Below are 20,838 nucleotides of genomic sequence, written 5' to 3'. Positions count from 1 at the left end.
CCCTGTGTGTTGTCAGCCTAGGACAGAAGGGAGACGCAGGGCTAGGGGAAGCCCAGAAGATGAGGGGCATCTCTGGGCACTGAATGGTGGTCCCCCACCCCCAAGAAAAGATCCATCCACTCCAGCAACCTGAGAACAGGACCTTATTTGGGAAAAGGGTCTTTGCAGATGTAAGTAAGGATCTTGACGTGAGACCATCCTGGACCAGGTGGGCCCCAAAGCCAAGGCCAAGTGTCCTTATATGAGATGGAAGAGAAGAGACAGAGGACAGGGGAAGATGGAGGCAGACACTGGAGGGATGCCTGGAGGCCCCAGAAGCTGGAAGAGGCAGGAGGGACTCTCCCCTGGAGCCCCCGGAGGGAGAACAGCCTTGATCTCAGACTTCTGGCCTCCAGGACTAAGAGAGAATCTGTGGTCATTTGTAACGGCCACCCCAGGAAACTGGTACAGATGGGGACCCAGAAGGAGGAGCAGTTTGGAAGGAAGAAGTGGAACCAGGTTTGGGACCTGCTGGATCTGAGGGCTTGGGGGTCACCATGGGAAGGACTCCCCACAGGACTGACTAAAAATCCCCCAAGTGGCCCAGGAAGATGTACCAGCTGTGTGCATGGAGTCAAGCCCTGGTGCAGCTGATTCCCAGGCCTCCCTGGATCCTCACACTACTTTTATTCCCATGTTATAGATGAGTGAACCTAGGCTGAGATGCTGTGCAGCTTTCCTGAGGTCACACAGCAAGTCGGAAACAACCCGTGGTGCTAAGCCCAGAACTGGGGGTGGGTAAAGGGCTTCTGAATTCCAGAAAATCACCGAGTGCTGGGGATGACGTAAGTCTCTGGAGCTTGTTACACTGATCTAATGAACTAAAAAAATACTTTAAAAATGAAAAAAAAACACATTTTTTTTTCTTTTTACTATTCATAGTCCTTATGTTCATGCATAAGTCTGGGATTTTTGTCACTTCCCAGGGAGCTTGGTAGGTCTGGGGACTGACCCCAACGGACACTGGCCATGTCCCTAGCTGCACCCTGACCCCGGACACACCCCGTGCCTAGCTTCTCACTGACAGCCTTTGTTTTTTGTTTTTGTTTTAATATTTATTTATTTGGCTGCGCTGGGTCTTACTTGCGGCACGCGGGATCTAGTCCTCTGATCAGGGATTGAACCCGGTCCCCTGTGTTGGGAGCGGGAAGTCTTACGCACTAGACCGCCAGGGAAGTCCCTCGCCGACTGCCTTTGAACTTGCCATTTCCTTGGTCCACACACCTTCACCATCATCTTTACCCGGTTCACTTCTCCTCGACCTGCAAGTCCCAACTGAGTCACTCCTCCTCTGGGAAGCCTTCCCATCCCCAACCGATGGTGGGTCAGGGGGCTGGGGCTAGGTAACGTCCCGGTCACCGATGTGTCCCCAGCGTCCAGCATTGGGCACAGCACACAGCACGTACTCAGTAAGAATTTGGCCACTATTCCTGCTCTCCATCCTGGTCCAGCCCCACCCTGGACCAGCTCTCCACCCCCCCCACCCCCCCACCCCCCCCCACCCCCCGCGCTGGTCCTCGGCTCCGCCCTCGTGCCCACAGTCTGTCCTCCCCGAAGCAGCCACTGGAGGGCGCACGTGAGCACCTAAGTCAGGCCCCGCCCCTCCCCTGCCCACAGGCCTCCAGGGTCCCACATTTTTGAAGGTAAAAAGCCCAAGTCCACAAGGCCTGCACCACCTGCCCCGATCCCTCCCTGCCTTCCCCTCCTCCCTCTCTCCCCCTCCCTCACTCTGCTCCAGCCACAGGGGCCTCTTCGCTGTTCCTCCAACACACCAGGCACAGTCCTGCCCCAGAGCCTTTGCATGGGCTGTTCTGGGATGTATTTCCCCCAGATCTCTGCATGGCTCACCCTCTCACTTCTTTCAAGTCTTGGCTCAAATGTCACCCCCTCAGTGAAACCTCCACAGAACACCCTGTTTAAACTGACAGCCCTCAATCCCCCCCCACCCCTCCCTGTTCTATTTTTTCCAGTGCCTTTATCACCATCTCCAATGGCACATATTTTTTTTCTGTCTTCCCCACTGAAATGTCATTTCCAAGAGGATGGGAGGAGGTTTGTGTTTTGTTCAGTTGGGGGTTCCCAGAACTTAAATAGAGCCAGGCACACAGTAGGTGCTCAATAAAAACTATTTGACTGAATGAATGGTTTTGTTTCCAAACTGACCTGCTAATATCAACACCACCTCCTTGAGGGCAGCGACCCCAATTGATTCATTTTTCTCCCTCCCCTCCCCCACCATGCCCAGCATGGGGTCAGTCAATATTCTCTGAGCACCTATCATGTGCCAGCTGTGCTGGGGAAACAAGCAGGAGAGACAGCCTTGTTCATTCCTCTCTGGTCACCAATATCTCCTCCCCTCCCCAGGACCCCGACCACGACCGATTGTGCAAACCCCTCATCTCAAACCCCTTTGACCATCCCCCCCCCACTGCACACTGGCATCCCAGGTTCTAGGTCTTTAAATTCAGCTCTTATATGGCTAAAGACGGGGATCTAACCTGCCCGATGCCTTTCTGCTGTGTGATCTAGGGCCAGCCACTTAACCTCTCTGAGCCTCTACTTTCTCATTCATAAAATCACAATACCATCTACTAAGGACCATAGGAGACACTCCCTTCTGCTGTAGGGCCACCTCTCCACCACCCCCTGCCCCCGACCACCCTCTCCACCTCCTCCTCCTGCTGAAGCCGTCACCCGCTTCGCTGAGAATAGTGGGGCTGATGGGCCCCTTTCCCCTATTCACTGTCCCTCCCTCCACTTTCAAACTCATTGGTTCCTGTCCAAGAGGGCAAGACCTGGGACCCCGGGCTCACACTCCATCAGGCACACCTCCTACCTCCCTGGCTGCTGCCCTTGGCCTCTGTTGCTGCCTCCTCCTCTGCCCCTGCCTCCTTTACACACTGGGGCTTCTCAGGGCTCATCTGGTCCCCTGGCATCCTGCCTGCGGCCATGCCGACTCCTCCCACAAATTTAGTCACCATCGCTGCACCAGGGATTCCCCCATCCGTGCACTTACCCATCCATCTATCTACCCATCTAGCCATCCATCCATCCATCCATCCATTATCCACTTATCATCCATTAATTTATCATCCACCATTCATTCATTTACCCGTTCGTCCATCCACACATCAAGCTATCTATCCCTCCATACATACATCCATGCATCCACCCATCCACCTGTTGTGTTTCAGATACTGTTCTAGGCACTTGAGACAGATCAGTGAACACAAAAGGCAAAAATATCCCATCTTAATAGGGCTTCTAGTCTCCTGGGAGGAGAGAAAAACAAAATAAAAAGTAAAATCTATGGTACATCAGAAGTTTTCATTTTCACAGGGAAAAAAAAAAAGAAATCAGGGAAGAGGGATTTGGAGAATGGCTGAGATTATAGATCATGTCTGCAGGGAAGCTTCACTAAGAAGGTGAAATTTGCAGAGGATGACGGAGGAGGTATGTGATTACCTGGGGGAAGTGTAGTCCAGGCAAAGGGCATAGCCCGTGCAAAGGTCCTGGGGCAGGATTGTGCCTTGTGTGCTGGAGGAACAGCCAGGAGGCCCCTGTGTCTCAAGCAAAGTGAACAAGGGGGAGAGAGGGAGGAGGGGAGGGCAGGGAGGGGACCGGGCAGGTGGTGCAGGGCCTTGTGGGCTGAGGGGAGGACTTGGGGTTTTACCCCCAGGAAGGTGGGAGCCCTGGAGGGCTGTGGGCAGAGGAGGGGTGGGGCCTGACTCAGGTGCTCACAGGCACCTTCAGTGAGCTGTGGGGAGAACAGACAGGTGGGGGATGAGTGTGGGAGCAGAGAGACCGGGATGGAGGAGACTAAGCTGGTCCACGTGGGCAGTGATGGGGTGGACAGAGTTTGGGGGAGAAGTGAGTGGATGTGGAGAAGTTTGGAAGGCAGAGCCATCATGATAGGGGACAGGGGAGCAGAGGTGTGAGAAGGGAGAGTCAGGGGGACTCCATGATTCTGTCCTGAGCACCTTGAGGGCTTGTCTCCACAACACCACACTGACCACCAACTGCTCAGGCCAGAATGTTGGTGTGATCCTAGATCAGGGTCCTCCCTGGGCACTGCTGACATCAGGGCCAGGTCATCCTCTGTGAGGGGCTGCCCTGGGTTCTGTAGGGTGTGGAGCAGCATCCCTGGTCCCCACCCAAAGCCAGGACTTGCTTCCCCCCAAGTCATGACAACCACAGATGTCCCCAGACACTGCCCAGTGTCCCCTGCTGGCAGGATCGCTCTGGGTGAGACCCACCTCACCGGATCCCTCCCTCCTCCTCATCTCCCCCCACCAAGAGATGAGGATTTGACTAAGTCCCCACACATCATCACCCTTAGGACCACTCAGCCGTTCTGACAACTTTCTCACAACACATTGTGGTCCTCGTGGGCACAGTAGGTCTGGTTCATTCAAAGGGGGAACATAGTAGAGACTTAAAAAAACAGTTGGGGGGGTGGGTAGGTAGGTGAAGAAATGAACTTGCAGCCCCGCCCACCCACGTGGGGTAGCTCTAGATGATGCCAAATCCCTTCCAGTATAGACATTGCTATGATGAACGTGCTGTGTGTCCTTGGGGAGGTGCCCTCCCCTCTCTGAGCCTGCCTTTCCCCATGTCTATAAGGTTCCTTTGGAGACCCTTAGCTGTGGTGGGAATGCCTCCTTGGGTCCCCCCTCCTAGCAGAGGGTCAGGGACAAGGACATAATGAGTGCCCCTGCCCCATCTCTCAGATGTGAAAACCCTACCCTCAAAGGCTGCTGGGAGAAGCAGGAGGACAGTTAGGGGAGCTCACAATCTACCCTACACAGCACCTGCAGGCAATCCACCATCTCTCAGAAGCCCCCCCAGAGGAGCTGAGCTCAACCGTGGTGGCAGAAATCTCAGCTGTTCCTCCAAGACACCAGGTCCCATCCTGCCCCAGGGCCTTTGCACATGCTGTGCTCTCTACTTCCAGATCTTTGGGCCTTGAGACACACAGGCCACTATTCTCCCAACACACCAAACTAATTCTGACCTCAGGGCCTTTGCACATGCCATGTCCTCTTCCTGGAATGCCTTTCCCTTGGCTTTAGAACAACAGCTTTTTCATATATGTATATGTATAGCTGATTCACTTTGCTGTTCAGTAAAAACTAACACAACATTGTAAAGCAACTATATTCCAATAAAAAGAAAATAGAACAACAGCTTTCCATCTGTCATGCAGGTCTCATCCCACATGTCACCTCCTGACATCTTTGGTCACCTGAGATAAGCTGTCACTCTTCAACACACATCCCATTTTACTTCCTCCATAGCAACTCCCTCCTATCCAAATCTTAGTTATCTGTTGGCTCGTTTATGTCAGTCCCTCCTCCCACCAGATTGCTTTGTGTCCCCCAAGCCTAGCTCAGTGCCTGGCACATCCCAGAGACTTGACAGACAGTTGTTGACTCTCTGGCTACCTGATCATTTATTGACACCAAGCACATGCAAGACACTACTGACAGTGAGTGCATTAACCACAAATTAAAAATTAATTATAATTTTTACAATACTCTGTAAGACAAGTCTCGATATTCCTTCTCTTTTATAAGTCAGGGTGCTAAGGCTCAGAAAAGATAAGGTGGTTTGTCCAAGATCGCAACAGAAATGAAAAGTAGAGCCAGGAATAGAAACCAAGCCTGTTAGTCTGCAAAGCTAATAGTTATTCCCATGCAGGTGAGGAGGAAGGTGGTAAATGCTGGGGAGGTGTCCACCAACCCATCCATCCACCCATCCATCTATCCATCCATCCATCCACCCATCCACCCACCCATCCATCCATCCACCCACCCACCCATCCATCCACCCACCCATCCATCCATCCATCCCTCCACCCAACCATCCATCCATTCTCCATCCATCCATCTATTCATCCATCCATTTACCTAGCCACCCACCCATCCATCAATCCATTCAGCCTTTCATCCACCTACCCACTCTTTCATCCAGCAATCCACTCATATACCCACCAAGTCGCCATCATCTAACCATCCATTCATGCCTAGAGCCATCTACTCACATATCCATCTATCTATCCATCTGCTGACCAGCCCACCTCCCACATCCAACCACTCCCTCATCCTCCCATCCTCTCATTCCCTTAGGCCCCTGTTTATCCACACGCTCCACTTAAAAATGGTGAACAGGACACAGTCCCTGCCCTCTCAGAGCTTACATGTCAGTGATGCTCAACATGACCCCAGACCAAAAGGGTTATTGCTAGCTCAGTGTCTTCCAAACCTAGCAGGCCTTCCCACTGCCCCTGGACAAGGAAAGCCAGCATCCCTGGAGGGCTTTCACCCTGAGTCTATGTCTCCACAATTGCATCTCTTTTTCTGCGTCCTTTATTTCTCTTCCAAAGTGGGTCAAGTCTCAAGCTGGGAGGTGTGACACCTAGCTACATTGCTGTGTGACTTGGGGCTGGGTATTGCCCGTCTCTGAGCCCCAATTCCTCATCTATCCATGTTGGGAAGGGGAACCTGGTTTTCTAAGAACCACTGCAACCTGAAAACATGTCTACTTCTTTGTGACCCTCTCGTCCCACACTGTGGCCCTCGCCCCAAGGGGAAGCTTCCATTGTAACTATCCAGGTGTGTAGGAAATGGGCATATCCTGATTAAGGCTAGGAGGCTGGAAAGAGACTGATGATGGCAATGGCAGTTAACAGGACACAAAGCTTCCTTTCCATGCAGGTCTAATTGAGATCCACCCCTGCTCTAAATTCTTCCATGGCTCCCCAGTGCCTTCAGGAAAGAGTCCAAGCTCAGTCCAGCATAGGAGGCTCTACAGGGTCCAGCCCATGCTGACTCTCTGGCCTCACCTCTCATACCTCACCCAATTCCTCCTTGACTCCAGCTGTGCCCCTTCATATCCCTAGGCCTTTGCAAACCCAGTTCCCTCTGTCCATATTCATTAGGACAGAGACATCCACCTAGCTGACTCACTGCTGTGCTTCACACCCATAATAGGTCCCAGGACACAGTAAGTGCATCTGTGAACAAATACATGAAATGCTTTCTCCACCTGGCAAGCTCCTATTCATCCTTCAAAGCCCCAGTTCTAATGCCCCTCCTCCATGCAGCTGGATTCCCAGGCAGAGCCTTCAACTTCCTATCCAGTTCCCTCAACTCTGCATCCCTATGCTTTGATACAACCCTGACCATTTCAGCTGTGGGTGGCAATGTCTAGCTCTGTCTACCCATCGGAGGGGTCTCAGATCTCTCTTGCCTGGTACAACGCAAGGTCCCAAAGGCTTTCAGGAAGTGTTGGCTAAGTGAATGAGTGTGATCCTACTGAGTACTCCTAATGGCCAGGATCCTGTCAATATCGGGGTGAAAGAGAGAGCCATGGGCCTATTTCAGAGATAGCTCATGGGTCCACAACCCCACTCCAGGACTTCTCAGAGGAGCCCTGCCAGATATGCCCCACATTAGAAGGGGGGGGTCTCAGCTTAGTCACATAATAAGCACGGACTCTGTGCCCAGCCCTCCAGTCCTCACCTCCCCCAACCCTCTCCAAGATGGGAAGCCCTGCTGGCCTCCCAGCTCCAGAGATGACAACACTGAGCCTTGAAGAGCTGAAGACAGCTGCCCAAGTTTCCACAGCTGAGAAGATGCAGAGAAACCAGGCTTGTCTTAACTGCTCTCCCACACTGACTGCCCGCCCCAGGAAGCCCTCCTGGTGTCCACAGCTGCAGGGGCTGGGGCCTCCCTTGGGCTGTCTCTGCTGATGTGTTTCCACCATCACAGCCCTGACATCAGTGCCTTGTAACCTGGTTCCTCACTGTGTCCCCCACAATATGCGATCTGGGGGTGGGAGGCCTCTGGGAGAGGTTTTAATCTGTTTTGCCCAGCACGATATCCCGGGTCTAGAATGGGGCCTTGGGACACAGCAGGTGCTCAATAAATGTTGGTCACAGGGGTAGACGGATTCACGGCTTGGCCCGTGGGGATTCCTATTTGCGCAGAATCTCAGCCCGGCACCAACGCCGGCACACAGTAGGTGCTCCATCAATGCCCACTGCCTGAAGGAAGGCAGAAACGATGTCACAGTCACCCTCAGAAAAGCCTGTTAAACCCCTGACGATCGGGCGGCTGGGGAAACTGAGGCACGGAGGGGGCCGTGTCTGGCTCGAAGCCGCACAGCCAGCCCCGGTGGCCCGCCCCAGTCCCCCCCGCCGCTGTCCCCTCCCTCCAGCCCCCCGCCAGGCAGCGCCTGCCGGCCGCCCAGCCCGCCGTCTCCCTGGGGCTGGCACGCCACACTCGGAATCTCACGCCTCAAGCTCGGCGTGCTCCAGCCTCCCCCCTGCCGCCAGCCGAGCAGCTGGTGCTCCCATGGAAACCGCAGCCCCCCCCCCCGGCCCCCCCCCACCTGCACCGGCCCCCCTCACAACCTCCGCTTTAAGACAAATATTGTCATTAACATGCAAATGCATATGCGATTACCATAGATGGGGGCCACGGCAGGCGCCTGCCCCGGGCAGGGTGGGTATTAAATATTCCGCCTGATCCGGAGAGCGATGGCCTGAGCCACACCAGGCACCTCGGGGGGCTCCCATGTGCACCCAGCCCCCTCGGAGGGAGGGTCCCAGAAGGGGCCTGTCCCCAAGCAGGTGACACGACACTGGCCAGCGGGAGCCCCGCCGATGCCTGGCCTGAGCCTGGGGCTGGGCTGGGGGCACCGCGGGAGGCCTCCTTTCTCTGGATGGGGCGCCGATCTGGGTGGGGGGAAGCGATCTCGTGGCCTCCCTGCCCCCCCCCCCCCCCCCCCGCTCTCTCCCCGACTCCGCCCTCTCTCTGCCTCTCTTGTGTGTGGGGGTGGGGGGCGGCTCCCTCGGTCTCTCCCTCCCTCTGTCTCTGAGTATCTCTCTCCTTCTCTGCTCTTCTGTATCTCTCCACCTCGGTCTCCATCTCTCTCTTAAAAACAACAACAAAAAAGCCAGCACCTTCGGGCCTGCCCTCTGCCTGAGGAACGTTCACTTCCCACTTCCCGCCCTGCCTTCTCCCACCCCTGCCCCATCCCCAGAGTCCAGGGGTCCGGCTGGACCCCCTGCCTTTCTCATGTTCCCAGCACGGGCCCCACTGCACAGGCCCTTAGGAAACGGGATGCCCCCCCCCCCCACACAGCCTTGGCCATGGCTGTCAGATGTCACAGCCCCGCCCCCTTCCCTCCCCAACAACACGGGGTGGGGGGGGGCAGGTTTCCTCATCCTCAGTTTGGGGGACACTGTCACCTCTTCATCACACAGATATACTTCTGCTTCTTCTGCCCTGAGAGAGAAACAGGTGGGTGATGGGGGAGGGGCAGGTCTGGTCAGTCCTTGGGACCCAGTATCTGCCCCTCTGGCCTCAGTTTCCCTTCTGCATGAAATGCACAGGTGCTCACAAGCCCATGGGAGTGAAGGTCCCTTCAGTGGGGATCAAACAGGCCCCTGAATGTGAAAATTAAGGACGAGATAGCCAGTTATCATGGGGACGATGCCATGCTGGGCAGCCTTTCTCCGCGGGGTGCCAGGGTCGCCACACCACAGTGGGTGACTTCACTGCACCCCACTCCAGCCCTTTCAGCTCCCCTGGTGCCCAGCCTCCGGGGGCCCAAAAGGCTTCTGGGAGATTTCTCTCCGCAACCGGGGTCCACACTCCCACCCCACAGCTCTCAGCCAACACCCCCAGCAGGCACCTGGCACCCTGTAGGCTTCCCAGAAATGAAACCAGGTAAGTATCGGTAGGAGGTGCCTGGACGCACCCCCCCCCCACCAATCCCCCCCCCCACATCACAACTTCCCATTCGTCACTCCACTTCCCTTGGGCTGAGGCCCAGAGAGGGGTAGCCACTGGCCAGATGTCACATAGCTAAGCCCCACACGCAGGCCTGGATCCCAGCTGCTGGCCCTTGAGACACCCCCGCACCTTCATCTCCCCACCCCCCCAGCTCCCTCCTACAGGTAAGGTCCTGCCAGGCCCAGCACAGGTGCCATCAGGAGGGGGATCTCTTCGGGTCCTGAGGGTATTGGGGGAACGGATAGAAGGGGAAGGCCCTCACCCCGCATACCCCCCAGGCCCTGCATCCAGGGCGTAGCCCAGCCCAGGCCTCCTGCAAAGTGGAGGTTGAGGGCCAGGTGTCATGGACACCCAGCTTCCTAATTTTCACCCTCCAAGGAAAGATCGCAAATGGGAAACACCCTGAGATGCCCCCAATCCCAACAGTCTCCAGCCAGAAAAAAAAAAAAAAACCCACCCACATTCATGAGACCCTGCTCCGAATCCAGCCACAGTCTCTCCCTCACCTTTCCACCATTTGTGTGTGGCAGGGGTCTCCAGGGGAAATTTAAAAACGAGAAATGAGGTGAGGCCCACCGGGTCTCTCCATCTCCCCGCACCCCATCTGTCTCCCTGACCCAGAGCTCACCAATAGCCTTTCCATTCAACATTTGGAGGGCCACGTGGGCATCCCCGCACCTCACCAGCATCTTTCTAGAAATGGGCCCTTCAGACACACCAGGGGGTGGGGGCTGTGGAAAGAGCCCTCCATACAGCCATGGATCCCTCAGTCTGACGCATGGAAGAGTGTGAGCCCTCTGCCCTCCTAGGCCACAGGGAGGAGTTAGATTTTCCAGGCCCTCTTTTTTTTTTTTTTTTTTTGGTGATGGTTGGATTTGAAAAGAGGTGGGGGATGGGAAGAGCTGCTTTCCTCCCCCAGGGTACCAGCTGGAGGGTCTAGCTGAAGTGGCAGGCCTGGGCTCCAGCCCACCAGACGCTCCCTATGGCCTGCCCGGACCCATCGTTCACTGCTCCACTGACCCACTCATTCATTCAACAAACACGCATTCACATCTACCATGCCTGCCACGCTGAGGGGAGGACGGGGATGACCAGGGTCCGAAGTAGGTCACGGGACCTCATCCACCCCCATGGCCCCTCCAGAGTCTCACCAGGGGTGTCAGCACAAAGCCTTCACCGTCCCCACCCCCAGGCCCCAACCCCTGCCAGAACTGTCAGGGCCACCCCAATTCAGATACTGGGCCGTGATCAGAGCCCAGGGCTGGGGCCACAGTCCCTGGCATCCCCTGCTAGCATGCCAGCAGAGAATCAGGTGGCAGGGAGGCAGGCAGTCCTCCCCACCCCACCTGCCTCCTCCGCTGGGCTCGCAGGTCGCCCACGCCTCCCCGTCCACCCCAGGATCTGGGCTCTGCCAGATGGACGGTCCAGGCTCATCATCTTTGGCCTCATCCCTCAACACACTGCTAACAGGCTTGGCCAGTTTTAACTTGAGCCAAAGGTGGAGGCGGCAATGGGGGGGGGGGGCGCCTAGAGAAATGGGGGGGGGATGCTGATCCAAACAGAGAAGGTGGGCTGGGGGGAGGGCAAAAGGTAGCCCTTTAACCCCCTCCAGGCTGGTGCTCCCCCTGACTGGCTGAGCTGCCTGCACCCCCACCCCCCACCCCGCTTTCTTTGTAGTTACCGATTAGCCCGGAATCCTGGGCGGCCGTGTCCCCCGCGGCCGGCTGGACCTGCCCCGCCGGCCTGGCTTTGTGAAAACGACCAAAGCAATGGAGTCCAGGGGTGCAAACTTCCCCGACGGGGCCTGGGGAGGCCGAATGAATGGGGGAGGGGGGCAGGGAGGGGTGGCAGTGTTCAGGCAGCTCCCCAGTAAAGGGGCAGGAAAGAGTGGGTGAGGGAGGGAGGAAGGGGTGGGGGTCTGGAGGGAATGAGAGGGAGAGGGAGAGAGAGGAAGAGGGAGAGAAGGATGCTGTGGGGGGGGAGGATGGGAGGTAGAGGGAGATGGGAGAGGAGAGAAAAGGAAAGAGGAGAGAGGGAGAGAGAGAGAGAGAGAATGCCGGAAGGTGGGGAGGGAGGGAGAGGGGGCGGAGGAGGGGAGGGGGCCAGCTCGGATCTGTCAGCTGCACCCCCAGAGGGGGGAGGAGGGGGTGGGTGGAACGGGGTGGGGGGGGTAAGAAATGATGCCGAGGCAGAGGCAGAGGGAGGAGGTGAGGAGAGGAGGGCTGGGGGGGAGAAGATGCCGGAAGGTGGGGTGGGGAGGCCGAGGGAGGAGAGGGGCGGGGAGGGAGGGGCCGGGTGCCCACCTTTGTGCATGCCCGTGTAGGGGTCTTTCAGCACCGTGAGCTCATAGATGCGGCCGAACTGCTCGAAGAGCGGCTTGAGGTCCTTCTCGTCCAGGTTGCGCGGGATCTGGCCCACGAAGAGCTTGATGGCGTCCAGGTCCTTCATGCCGTCGGGCTGCCCCCCGGGGGGCTCGGGCCCGCTGCTGCCCACGGGCGAGGGCCGCGGCTGCAGGAGCTGCTGCTGCTGCCGGCGCGCCTCGCTCTCCGTCAGGCGGGCCATGGCGGGCGAAGGCGGGCGGCGGGCGCGGGACCGAGCCGGCGGCGGCGGCGGGCGGCGGGCGGACTCGCAGCTGGAGCGACGGACGCCGCCTCCCGCCTCCCTCCCGCCCCGTCCCCGCGCCCTCCTCCCTCCTCCGCGCGCCCGCTCGCTCCAGCATCAGGACCACAAAAGGGCGGCTCCGCAGCGGCCCCTGGCGGCCGGAGCGCGCCTCGCCGCGGCGGCGCCCCCCGCGCGCGTCGCCCATCCCGCACCCCGCATCGCGCATCCCGCATCGCACTTGGAACATCCTGAATCCCACATCCGGCTTTCCGGCGGCGCCCAGTCCGGGCCGGTAAACTGAGGCCAGCGGGTTCCTAGCCCCTGCCTTCTGGGTGGATGACGGCGAAGCTCTAGGCAGGACAGACCAGGCTTCGAGGTGGCACAGGCTCCTCCCACTGTTAACAAGGAAAAACGCTAAAAGTAGCGCACAGTTCTATAGGGTGCTTGCTTGGCATTTACAGGGCTGTCCTTGGCATGTGTAAGTACACAACTCCTTAATAATAATAATAATAATAATGATAATAGTAGCAAGAAAGAACGCTTTGATAATACTATGTGTTCGGCACTGCACTCAGCACTTTTAAGTTTGCAACTTATGGACTAGAAATAGCAATCATTGTGTTATATCAACAGCAACCAGAAGTAACACTTTTTGTCACTCTTGCCATCATGTGCACATACTGTTCAAAATATTTCGAAGGATATGGACGCATTTGGGCCAAGTGCTCTATGGGCATCTGTCACCGCTGCTTAAAACTCTCCATGAAAACCACAAGGAGGAAGCACCTCACACCCCTCAGAATGGCCATCATCAAAAGGCTACAAGTCATAAAGGCTGGAGAGGGTGTGGAGAGAAGGGAACCCTCCTACACTGCTGGTGGGAATGTAAATTGGTGCAGCCACTATGGAGAACAGTATGGAGGTTCCTCAAAAAACTAAACATAGAGCTACCCTGTGATCCAGCAGTCCCAGCCCTGGGCATATATTTGGTGAAGATTCTAATTTGAAAAAATACATGCACCCCAGTGTTCATAGCAGCGCTATTCACAATAGCCAAGATGTTGAAGCAGCCTAAATGTCCATCAACAGATGAATGGATAAAGAAGATATGGTATATATCATGTATATATTCTGTTGTATATATATGTATACAACAGAATACTACTGGCCATAAAAAAAAAGAATGAAATAATGTCATTTGCAGCAACATGGATGGACTTAGAGATTACTAAGTGAAGTAAATCAGACAGAGAAAAACAAATATCATATGATATCACTTAGATGTGGAGTCTTAAAAAAAAAAAAAGATACAAGTGAACTTATTTACAAGACGGAAATAGACTCACAGACATAGGAAACAAATTTATGGTTACCAAAGGGTAAGGGAGGGTATAAATTAGGAGTTTGGGATTAACATATACACACTACCATATATAAAATAAACAACAAGGGCCTACTGTATGGCACAGGGGATTACATTCAATATCTTGTAATAACTTATAATGGAAAAGAATCTGAAAAAGAGTATATATATAACCACTTTGCTGTACACCTGAAACTAACACAATATTGTAAATCACCTATATTTCAATTAAAAAAAAACTCTCCAAAGATGTCCCCAAATTAAAACCCCACTCCTTCCTGCAGCCCGCAAGGCCCTGCACAATTTGACCTGTCCCCTCCCTGCTCTCACCTCCTCCCTCTCTCCCCCTCCCTCACTCTGCTCCAGATACACATGCCTCTTCACTGTTCCTCCAACACAGTCCTGCCTCAGGGCCTTTGCACATGCTGTGTCTGGAATGCTGTTCCCCGAAATGCATGGCCCACTCCTTCAATCTCCCATCACTTTCTCTGTCCACCTGATCGAAAATCACTCAGCCACCATTACTTCCTTTCTCAGGCTGCCTTTTTCCTCCACAGCATTTATACTCATGTTAATTTAATTGATTCTAATTTGCTATGTATTTACTTGTTTGTTGAGAAGCCACATAGCTCCTTCCAGGCGCCAGGCTCTGTGCTAAATGCTTGACATGTATGAACTTGAAGCAGTGCCTGTGGGGCTCCCAGGCACTGAAACCGAGAGGGGCCTGGGCACAGAGGCCTCCTTTTTCCACCACTTCTTATAGACTAGACTCCAGGTTCCATGACCTTCCCTGAGTTCCAGTGGGTGGATGTGAACAGTTGTGCATCAAGGGAGGAGCAGCCAAGACACCACCCGAGGCGAGACTAAAGGGACAAGAGCAGCTCATCAGAGAGACAACCACCCGAGACGAGATTAAGGGAGTGCAAGCCCTGCTCACACCTTACTCTTGTGAGACCCCACCTTTGAACCACTGCTATAAAACCCTTCACCAAATCCTCTGGGGTTGAGGCACATCGTATTTCGAGGCAGAAGCCCAGTGTGTCTCCCTTTGCCTGTTCTACTTCACCCAAAACTCTGTCTCCGGGATTTGATTCAGCACTGGCCTACAGGGAGGCTGAGCTTTCGGTAACAAACTCATTCAACCCACACAACAAATGCTTGGGGTGGGTACAGACAAATAAACTAGATACTTTAGGGACTTCCCCGGTGGCGCAGTGGTTAAGAATCCACCTGCCAAGGCAGGGGACACAGGTTCGATCCCTGGTCTGGGAAGATCCCACATGCCACGGAGCAACTCAGCCCATGCACCACAACTACTGAACCCCAAGCACCTAGAGCCCGTGCTCCACAACAAGAGAAGCCACGGCAATGAGAAGCCCACACACCGCAATGAAGAATAGCCCCCGCTTGCCGCAACTACAGAAAGCCCATGCACAGCCACAAAGGCCCAACACAGCCAAAAAATAAATGAATTTAAAAAAGACCCATAAACCAGATCCTTTAGACTGTGATCAATGCAATGGAGAAAATGGAAGTGGAAGGATGACTTTAGGAGGCAAATTATTCATGGAAGACTTAGAGAGGATGGCCTTTGAGCTAAGGTGAGAATGAAGCAGCAGGTGCAAAGGCCCTGAGGCAGGGTTGGAGGAATGGGGCTCAGTGGCTGTAAGAAAAAGAGCACCATACAGCCACCGGGAGCAGTCTACCAACCCTGACTTTAATTTTTAACTTATTTTCTGTTTTTATTTTAAAACAAAAACAGGATCGGTAACAGTGCCATGCTGCACTGAAGGAAAACTTAGTCATTCTGATTCCATTTAAAATGTGGACATTTTCCTCACCATGGATTTTTTTCAGCATCATTGTTAATTTTTGAGAATAACTGTATTGGGATTCCCTGGCTGTCCCATGGTTAGCGTTTCCACTGCAGGGTGCATGGGTTTGATCCCTGGTTGGGGAACTAAGATCCCATATGCTGCGTGGCACGGTCAAAAAAAAAAATTATTGCATTAACATATTCTTTATTTTGATGCTGGAGTTTTTTGGCACCCCTTGAAACTCTGCTCCCCAGGCGACCTCACCCTCATAACAAACATAAAAGGTAAGTACTGTTCCTATACCCACTTTACAGAGGGGAAAATTGAGGCCCAGAGGAGTCAAGCCTCTCGGGCAAGGTCACACAGTGAGAGTGCTGGGATTTGAACCCAGCCAGCTGGACTCCAGAACCCACACACTTCCCATGATCCCGTACCGTCTTCCCCACGCTTTAGACAGCCAAGCCTCAGTTTCCTTATTTGCCAAGTGAGACTAAAGAGGGTGAAGCCCCTGGCATGGATTTAGTGAGCTAATAGGTGAGGCTCAGCATGGCCCCTGGGACATCTTTAGCATTCAACAAATGGCTATGACCATGACTGTTACCGACAGCTACCTGCACACCCCCAGACAGGAGCAGGTCATCAAGACTGGCAGAGAAGCAGAGCCCGGGTGAGAGGTCCAGGGTCATTTTAGAACATTCCACCCCTTGATCCTGCCCAGCCCCTGGTTCTCAGCTCAGTCCCAAGCTGGGCTGGTGGAGCCGGGCTGGAGACAGGCTTTGTCTCCATGGAGACAGGATGCTTGAAGCCCTGTGGCCCTCTGATGTGCTGGCAGAGTCGTTTAAAAGAATAAAAGTAAAACCCCACCAGCTCTCCTGCGAGTCAAAGAGGCATTTTTCTCAGCCTCTTTCTTCCACCTGTGGGAAAGGTGCAGGGAAGAGCTCAGTCTAGCTTGAGTCTGATCTCCAGGAGCTTAAATTCAGCTTCCCACATCCTGAACAATACTCATCTCTGGAGTTTATCCCCTGACACATCTCAGGGAACAGGTCACGGCAGAGAAAACTGAAGCATGAAAGCATTTGGAGCCCTCGAGGCCAACTCTCTGACTTACTACCAGCCAGAGGAACCCTGGTCACGTTGGCATCATGGCAGGAGGCCCTCCGTTTGGGCTGTTCCTTAAAAGGCAGTGAGGGTGGGAACAGAGCCTGTTGGGGGATGGGGGATGGGAGGCTTCCGACAAGTTGCCTGGCTTTCTGGATCTGTCGTCAACAACCTGCCCCAGGACCTTTGCACTTGCTTAGCGTTCATCTCCCGGAATAGCTTCTCAAAATAATTACCCAAACTTAAATAAATCTATCTTAAAGCAAAACTGTCTACATTTGGGATCAGGTCATTCTCTGTGGGGGGCTGAGCAGCATCCCTGCCCAACGTACTCAGTGCCAGGAGCACCCCCCCCCCGCCGTCCTGGCCACCAGAGATGTCCCCAGACATGGCCCAGGGTGCCCTGGAGGCATAACCATCCCAGGTAAGAACTGATGTGGCCAGGTAAGGTACTTACCTCCGCAGAGGGGCCAGGTTGGGGTCAGGGGGCAAGGTCCAGGCTGGCACCTCTCAGATGTGCACAAGACCACCTGGGCATCCTCCTAAAAATGCAGATACCAACCTGCGGGTCGGGGGTGGGGCTTGGGACTCTGCCTCCAGGTGAGGGGCAGCAAGGTGTGAGGAACCATCCACTACGTCCCCATATTCACTCTTATCAGCAAGGCTCTCATTTCCCAGGGCGTCAGTGTGAAGAGGGCTGAGCCCAGAAGAGAAACATCCTTTCTGGGTCCCTGTCTTGCCCCCCCTCTGCTTGGGGGTCATCTGGTGGCAGTGGGAGGGTCAGCCAGTGGGGCAGAGTCAGCGAGTGGCGCTGGGGGCCCGGCCTGGCGCTGTCCTGTGCGGGTGGCCTATGGCCTTCGGTCACATCCTCACAGCTGGCCTGAGTGTCTTCCGGGTGATGGTCAGTCCTGTCCCGTCCCCTTGCACCATGATGCCCTTTGGCCCTGCCCCCGCATGCCTCCAAGACCCTCACGGCCCAGGCTGTGTACAGCTCTTCTGGCACATCCCAGGGGGTTGGAGCCTTAGGCCCATCCTACGAGGACCTGGGCCTCAGGATGTGTCCCCCAGAACCACTACACCGCAGTCCCCACCCGCCCCAGATGCCCGCCAACTTCACACATCTAAGGACGTAAAGCAGCCAGAGCTCTCCAGTTATTACCCCCAACCCCACTGCCTCCCTCCGCTGGGAAGGAGCTGCCCATCCACCTTCCTGCAGGGACCCTGGATCCTCCCTGGTCCCCACCATGTGGCTTCAGGGATGGGAAACGATTCCTCATTGGGCCAACCCCTCCCTGTTCCATCTCTCAACAAACACCACTCCCCGGATAGGACGGGGGTGGGGGGTCTGAAGCATAGCTCGGCCACTCCTGAGAAAGCCTGGGGAGGGGAGGGGGAAGGAAGGAGGGGCTGGAAACAGAAGTGGAGATTCAGCCGCACCCTACCCAGGGGTCCTGGCCCCTTCCCCAAGCCCTCCCGCCACAGGAGTGGACACCTGCCCTGCACCTTCTTCCCCTGGGAATTTGAGCTTGGGAGCGAGAGGCTGGGTGCACGCCATGTGCAACTCGGGAGCTTTCAGGGGATTTTTTCCCCCCAAGTTAGAAGGAGAAAGACATGAATAAACTCTCTATTTTGAACGCGCTGTAACTTGCCACCAAGACTGCGTGGGTTTCTATATTGTAGAATTCTGTTTCTGTGACATGTCCACAACAGGCAAATCCACAGACACAGAGAATAGGCTCCTGGTTGTCAGGGGCCAGGGGAGGGGATGGGAGTGACTGCTCATGGGGATGGGGCTGCCTTCTGGGGTGACGGAACGTCCTGGAATTAGATAGTGGTGATGGATGCACGACTCTGTGAATGTACTAAAACCCACTGAACTATACACTTTAAAAGGGTAAATTTTATGGTATGTGAATATGTCTCAATGAGGCTTTTTTTTTTTTTTAATAAAAAAAAAAACTATCTGAATGCCAGCTCTGCCCTTTTGCCCTGTGACCCCAAGGCAAGATGCCTCCCCTGCCTGGATTTCCCTTCCGTCCTCTGTAAACTGGACATAAAAGCAGATATGTGATCCTGACCTGTACCTTTAGGAGCAGGGATGGAAGGAGAGTCTTGGTTTCAGGCAGGAATGCTCAGTGGGGGCCGACATTGCGGGGGGTTTGGGGGGGTGGGCGCCCTGACCTGGAGGAGGAGTGGTATTTGCAGAGACTAAAGAATCTCCCTGCAACGTGCTTATCAATCACAAAGCGGGGAACAGTGGCTCCCCGGTGAGACGCGCCCACCTTGCAGGCACGACATCACCCCGCGCTCAGGAAAGACACCCCACTTCATTCACAGTTCCTGTACCCACTCCCTCCCTCCCTCCCTCCCCCTCCAGCCTGACTTCCTCTGGACCTTCTGTACGTCAAACGCAGATTAAAATCACCAGTAACTCTCAGCACTGGGACTGAAATGTCAAAAGAAGCCAAGGACCTGTGTCCCCTGCAAATGGACCACAGAGCCGCTCTGCTCTGGTAGTGGCCAAAGGTTTCCCACGATAAGAAAGGAGAAAAACCAGAGGGCAGATTGGGGGCCGCAGGCTCTTCCTGCAAAGAGCGGCACCTGGGGGTTTGTGGGTCCCTCGTGAGAAAGCAACCATGGCCCCTACGTGGGCGAGTGGGTGCGGGCGTGGCCGTGTCCTAATAGAGCTTTATTCACAGAGACGGGCAGCGGGCGGGACACAGCCACGAGCCACCGTCCTCTGACCCCTGGTGAAACACACTCCCTCCCAAGAGGCACCAAGGAAGGCTTGCGATGGTGCGTGCATCAGCAGGGCACTGGGGGGACAAGTTGTGGTGCCTTCTGAGGACAGAACACTACACAGCAGGGAACAGGGGTGTGGCGTGTGAGAGAAGCAACACAAGAGAGGGTCAGTACGATGCCCCCCGCAGAGGATGTGCAGGCCACACACCAAGCAGCGCTGAACATTGTCCCCGGGTCCGTAAATGTGCGCGTAAATGTTTCTGAAAGGATGACAAAGTTACAGACAATGGATGACGCCTCTGTGCGGAAGGCGGAGGGACCGCGGAGCTGTCACGGGATGTCCCTCCTGTCTTACAGCCTTAAAACAGAGACCCTGGGAAGAGATCAAAGACACTGGCTGTGACCCCCTTGGGGTCCCCGTAGGGGGTGTGACGCCTCGCTGGAGGACACCTTTGCTCAAATCGTTTGCTGCTGCCCAGTGTTGATGGGGACCTTGGGTAACGCTCATGGACACTGAGGGAGCCCACGGAATGAGGTCATCTTCATAACTGTCCCCCAGGAGCCGGTGACCTCGCCATGGCCCTCTTCTCCTTGGCCTACCCCTCCCCACAGCTTCCCACCACACTGAGAGCAGAATGCAAAAGCCCACCAGCGTCCTGGGGGCCTTGTGTGCCCCACCTTCTCCCTCTCTCCCCCTCGCTCCCTGTGCACCACCCACGTGGGCCTCCTGGCTGTTCCTCCAACACACCAGGCCCAGTCCTGCCCCAGGGCCTTTGCACGGGCTGTGCCCTCTGCCGGGACCACCATCTTGGATTTCCACATGGCTCAGTCCTTCCTGTCGTCCCGATTTCACTCCAAAGCCCCCTCACGTCCACTGGCGGTTATTTTTACTTGTTATCCGTCGTCCCCAGTGGAACGCGAGCCCCAGGGCTTCCTATTGGTGGCTGTGTCTCTCTGCGGGCCCCACACAGTACCTGGCACGTGGCAGGGCGGTGGGGAAATGCTGGTTGACTCCACAGCTGAACGAGACTGATCTGTAGCGGCGGAACCGGTGGGCACCTGGGGACGAGGGGGGCGCAGGGAGGGGGCGCGAGGGGAGCCGGGAGCATTCGGGGCGACGCGTACACCATCCCCTCCACGTGGCGATGGTTTCGTGGGTGCACGTATGTGCACCGCTCACTGCCTGTCCACTGTGCCTACGGGGGGAGGGGGAACACGTAAACCGTTTTTACACACGAACCTCATTTCCAGAACGAGGTTTCACGTACATACGTGTACACACACCCGCGTACCCGGGGGTACAGGATGAGAAGACACCAGCACGTAGATGGTGGCTATCTCTGAGTCGATGCTGGGGCCAGAGCCACCTTCCAGC

At 55.3% G+C, this 20,838-nt stretch overlaps 1 protein-coding gene across 1 annotated transcript in view; it reads right to left on the bottom strand.

Moving 5' to 3' along the window:
• The window catches only part of CELF5 (CUGBP Elav-like family member 5), a 49,405-nt gene extending 37,001 nt beyond the window's left edge, over nt 1-12,404 (bottom strand). Inside the window, exon 1 of the mRNA XM_057709447.1 lies at nt 12,146-12,404. Coding sequence (XP_057565430.1) covers nt 12,146-12,404 — 259 coding nt within the window. The remainder of the gene's footprint in view (nt 1-12,145) is intronic.
• Between the last annotated feature and the right edge of the window lie 8,434 nt (nt 12,405-20,838).

The sequence above is a fragment of the Hippopotamus amphibius genome, chromosome 15 (genome assembly GCF_030028045.1).
Source record: "Hippopotamus amphibius kiboko isolate mHipAmp2 chromosome 15, mHipAmp2.hap2, whole genome shotgun sequence".
Taxonomy (NCBI): Eukaryota; Metazoa; Chordata; class Mammalia; order Artiodactyla; family Hippopotamidae; genus Hippopotamus; species Hippopotamus amphibius.
This window is presented reverse-complemented; position numbering and strand designations above follow the sequence as displayed.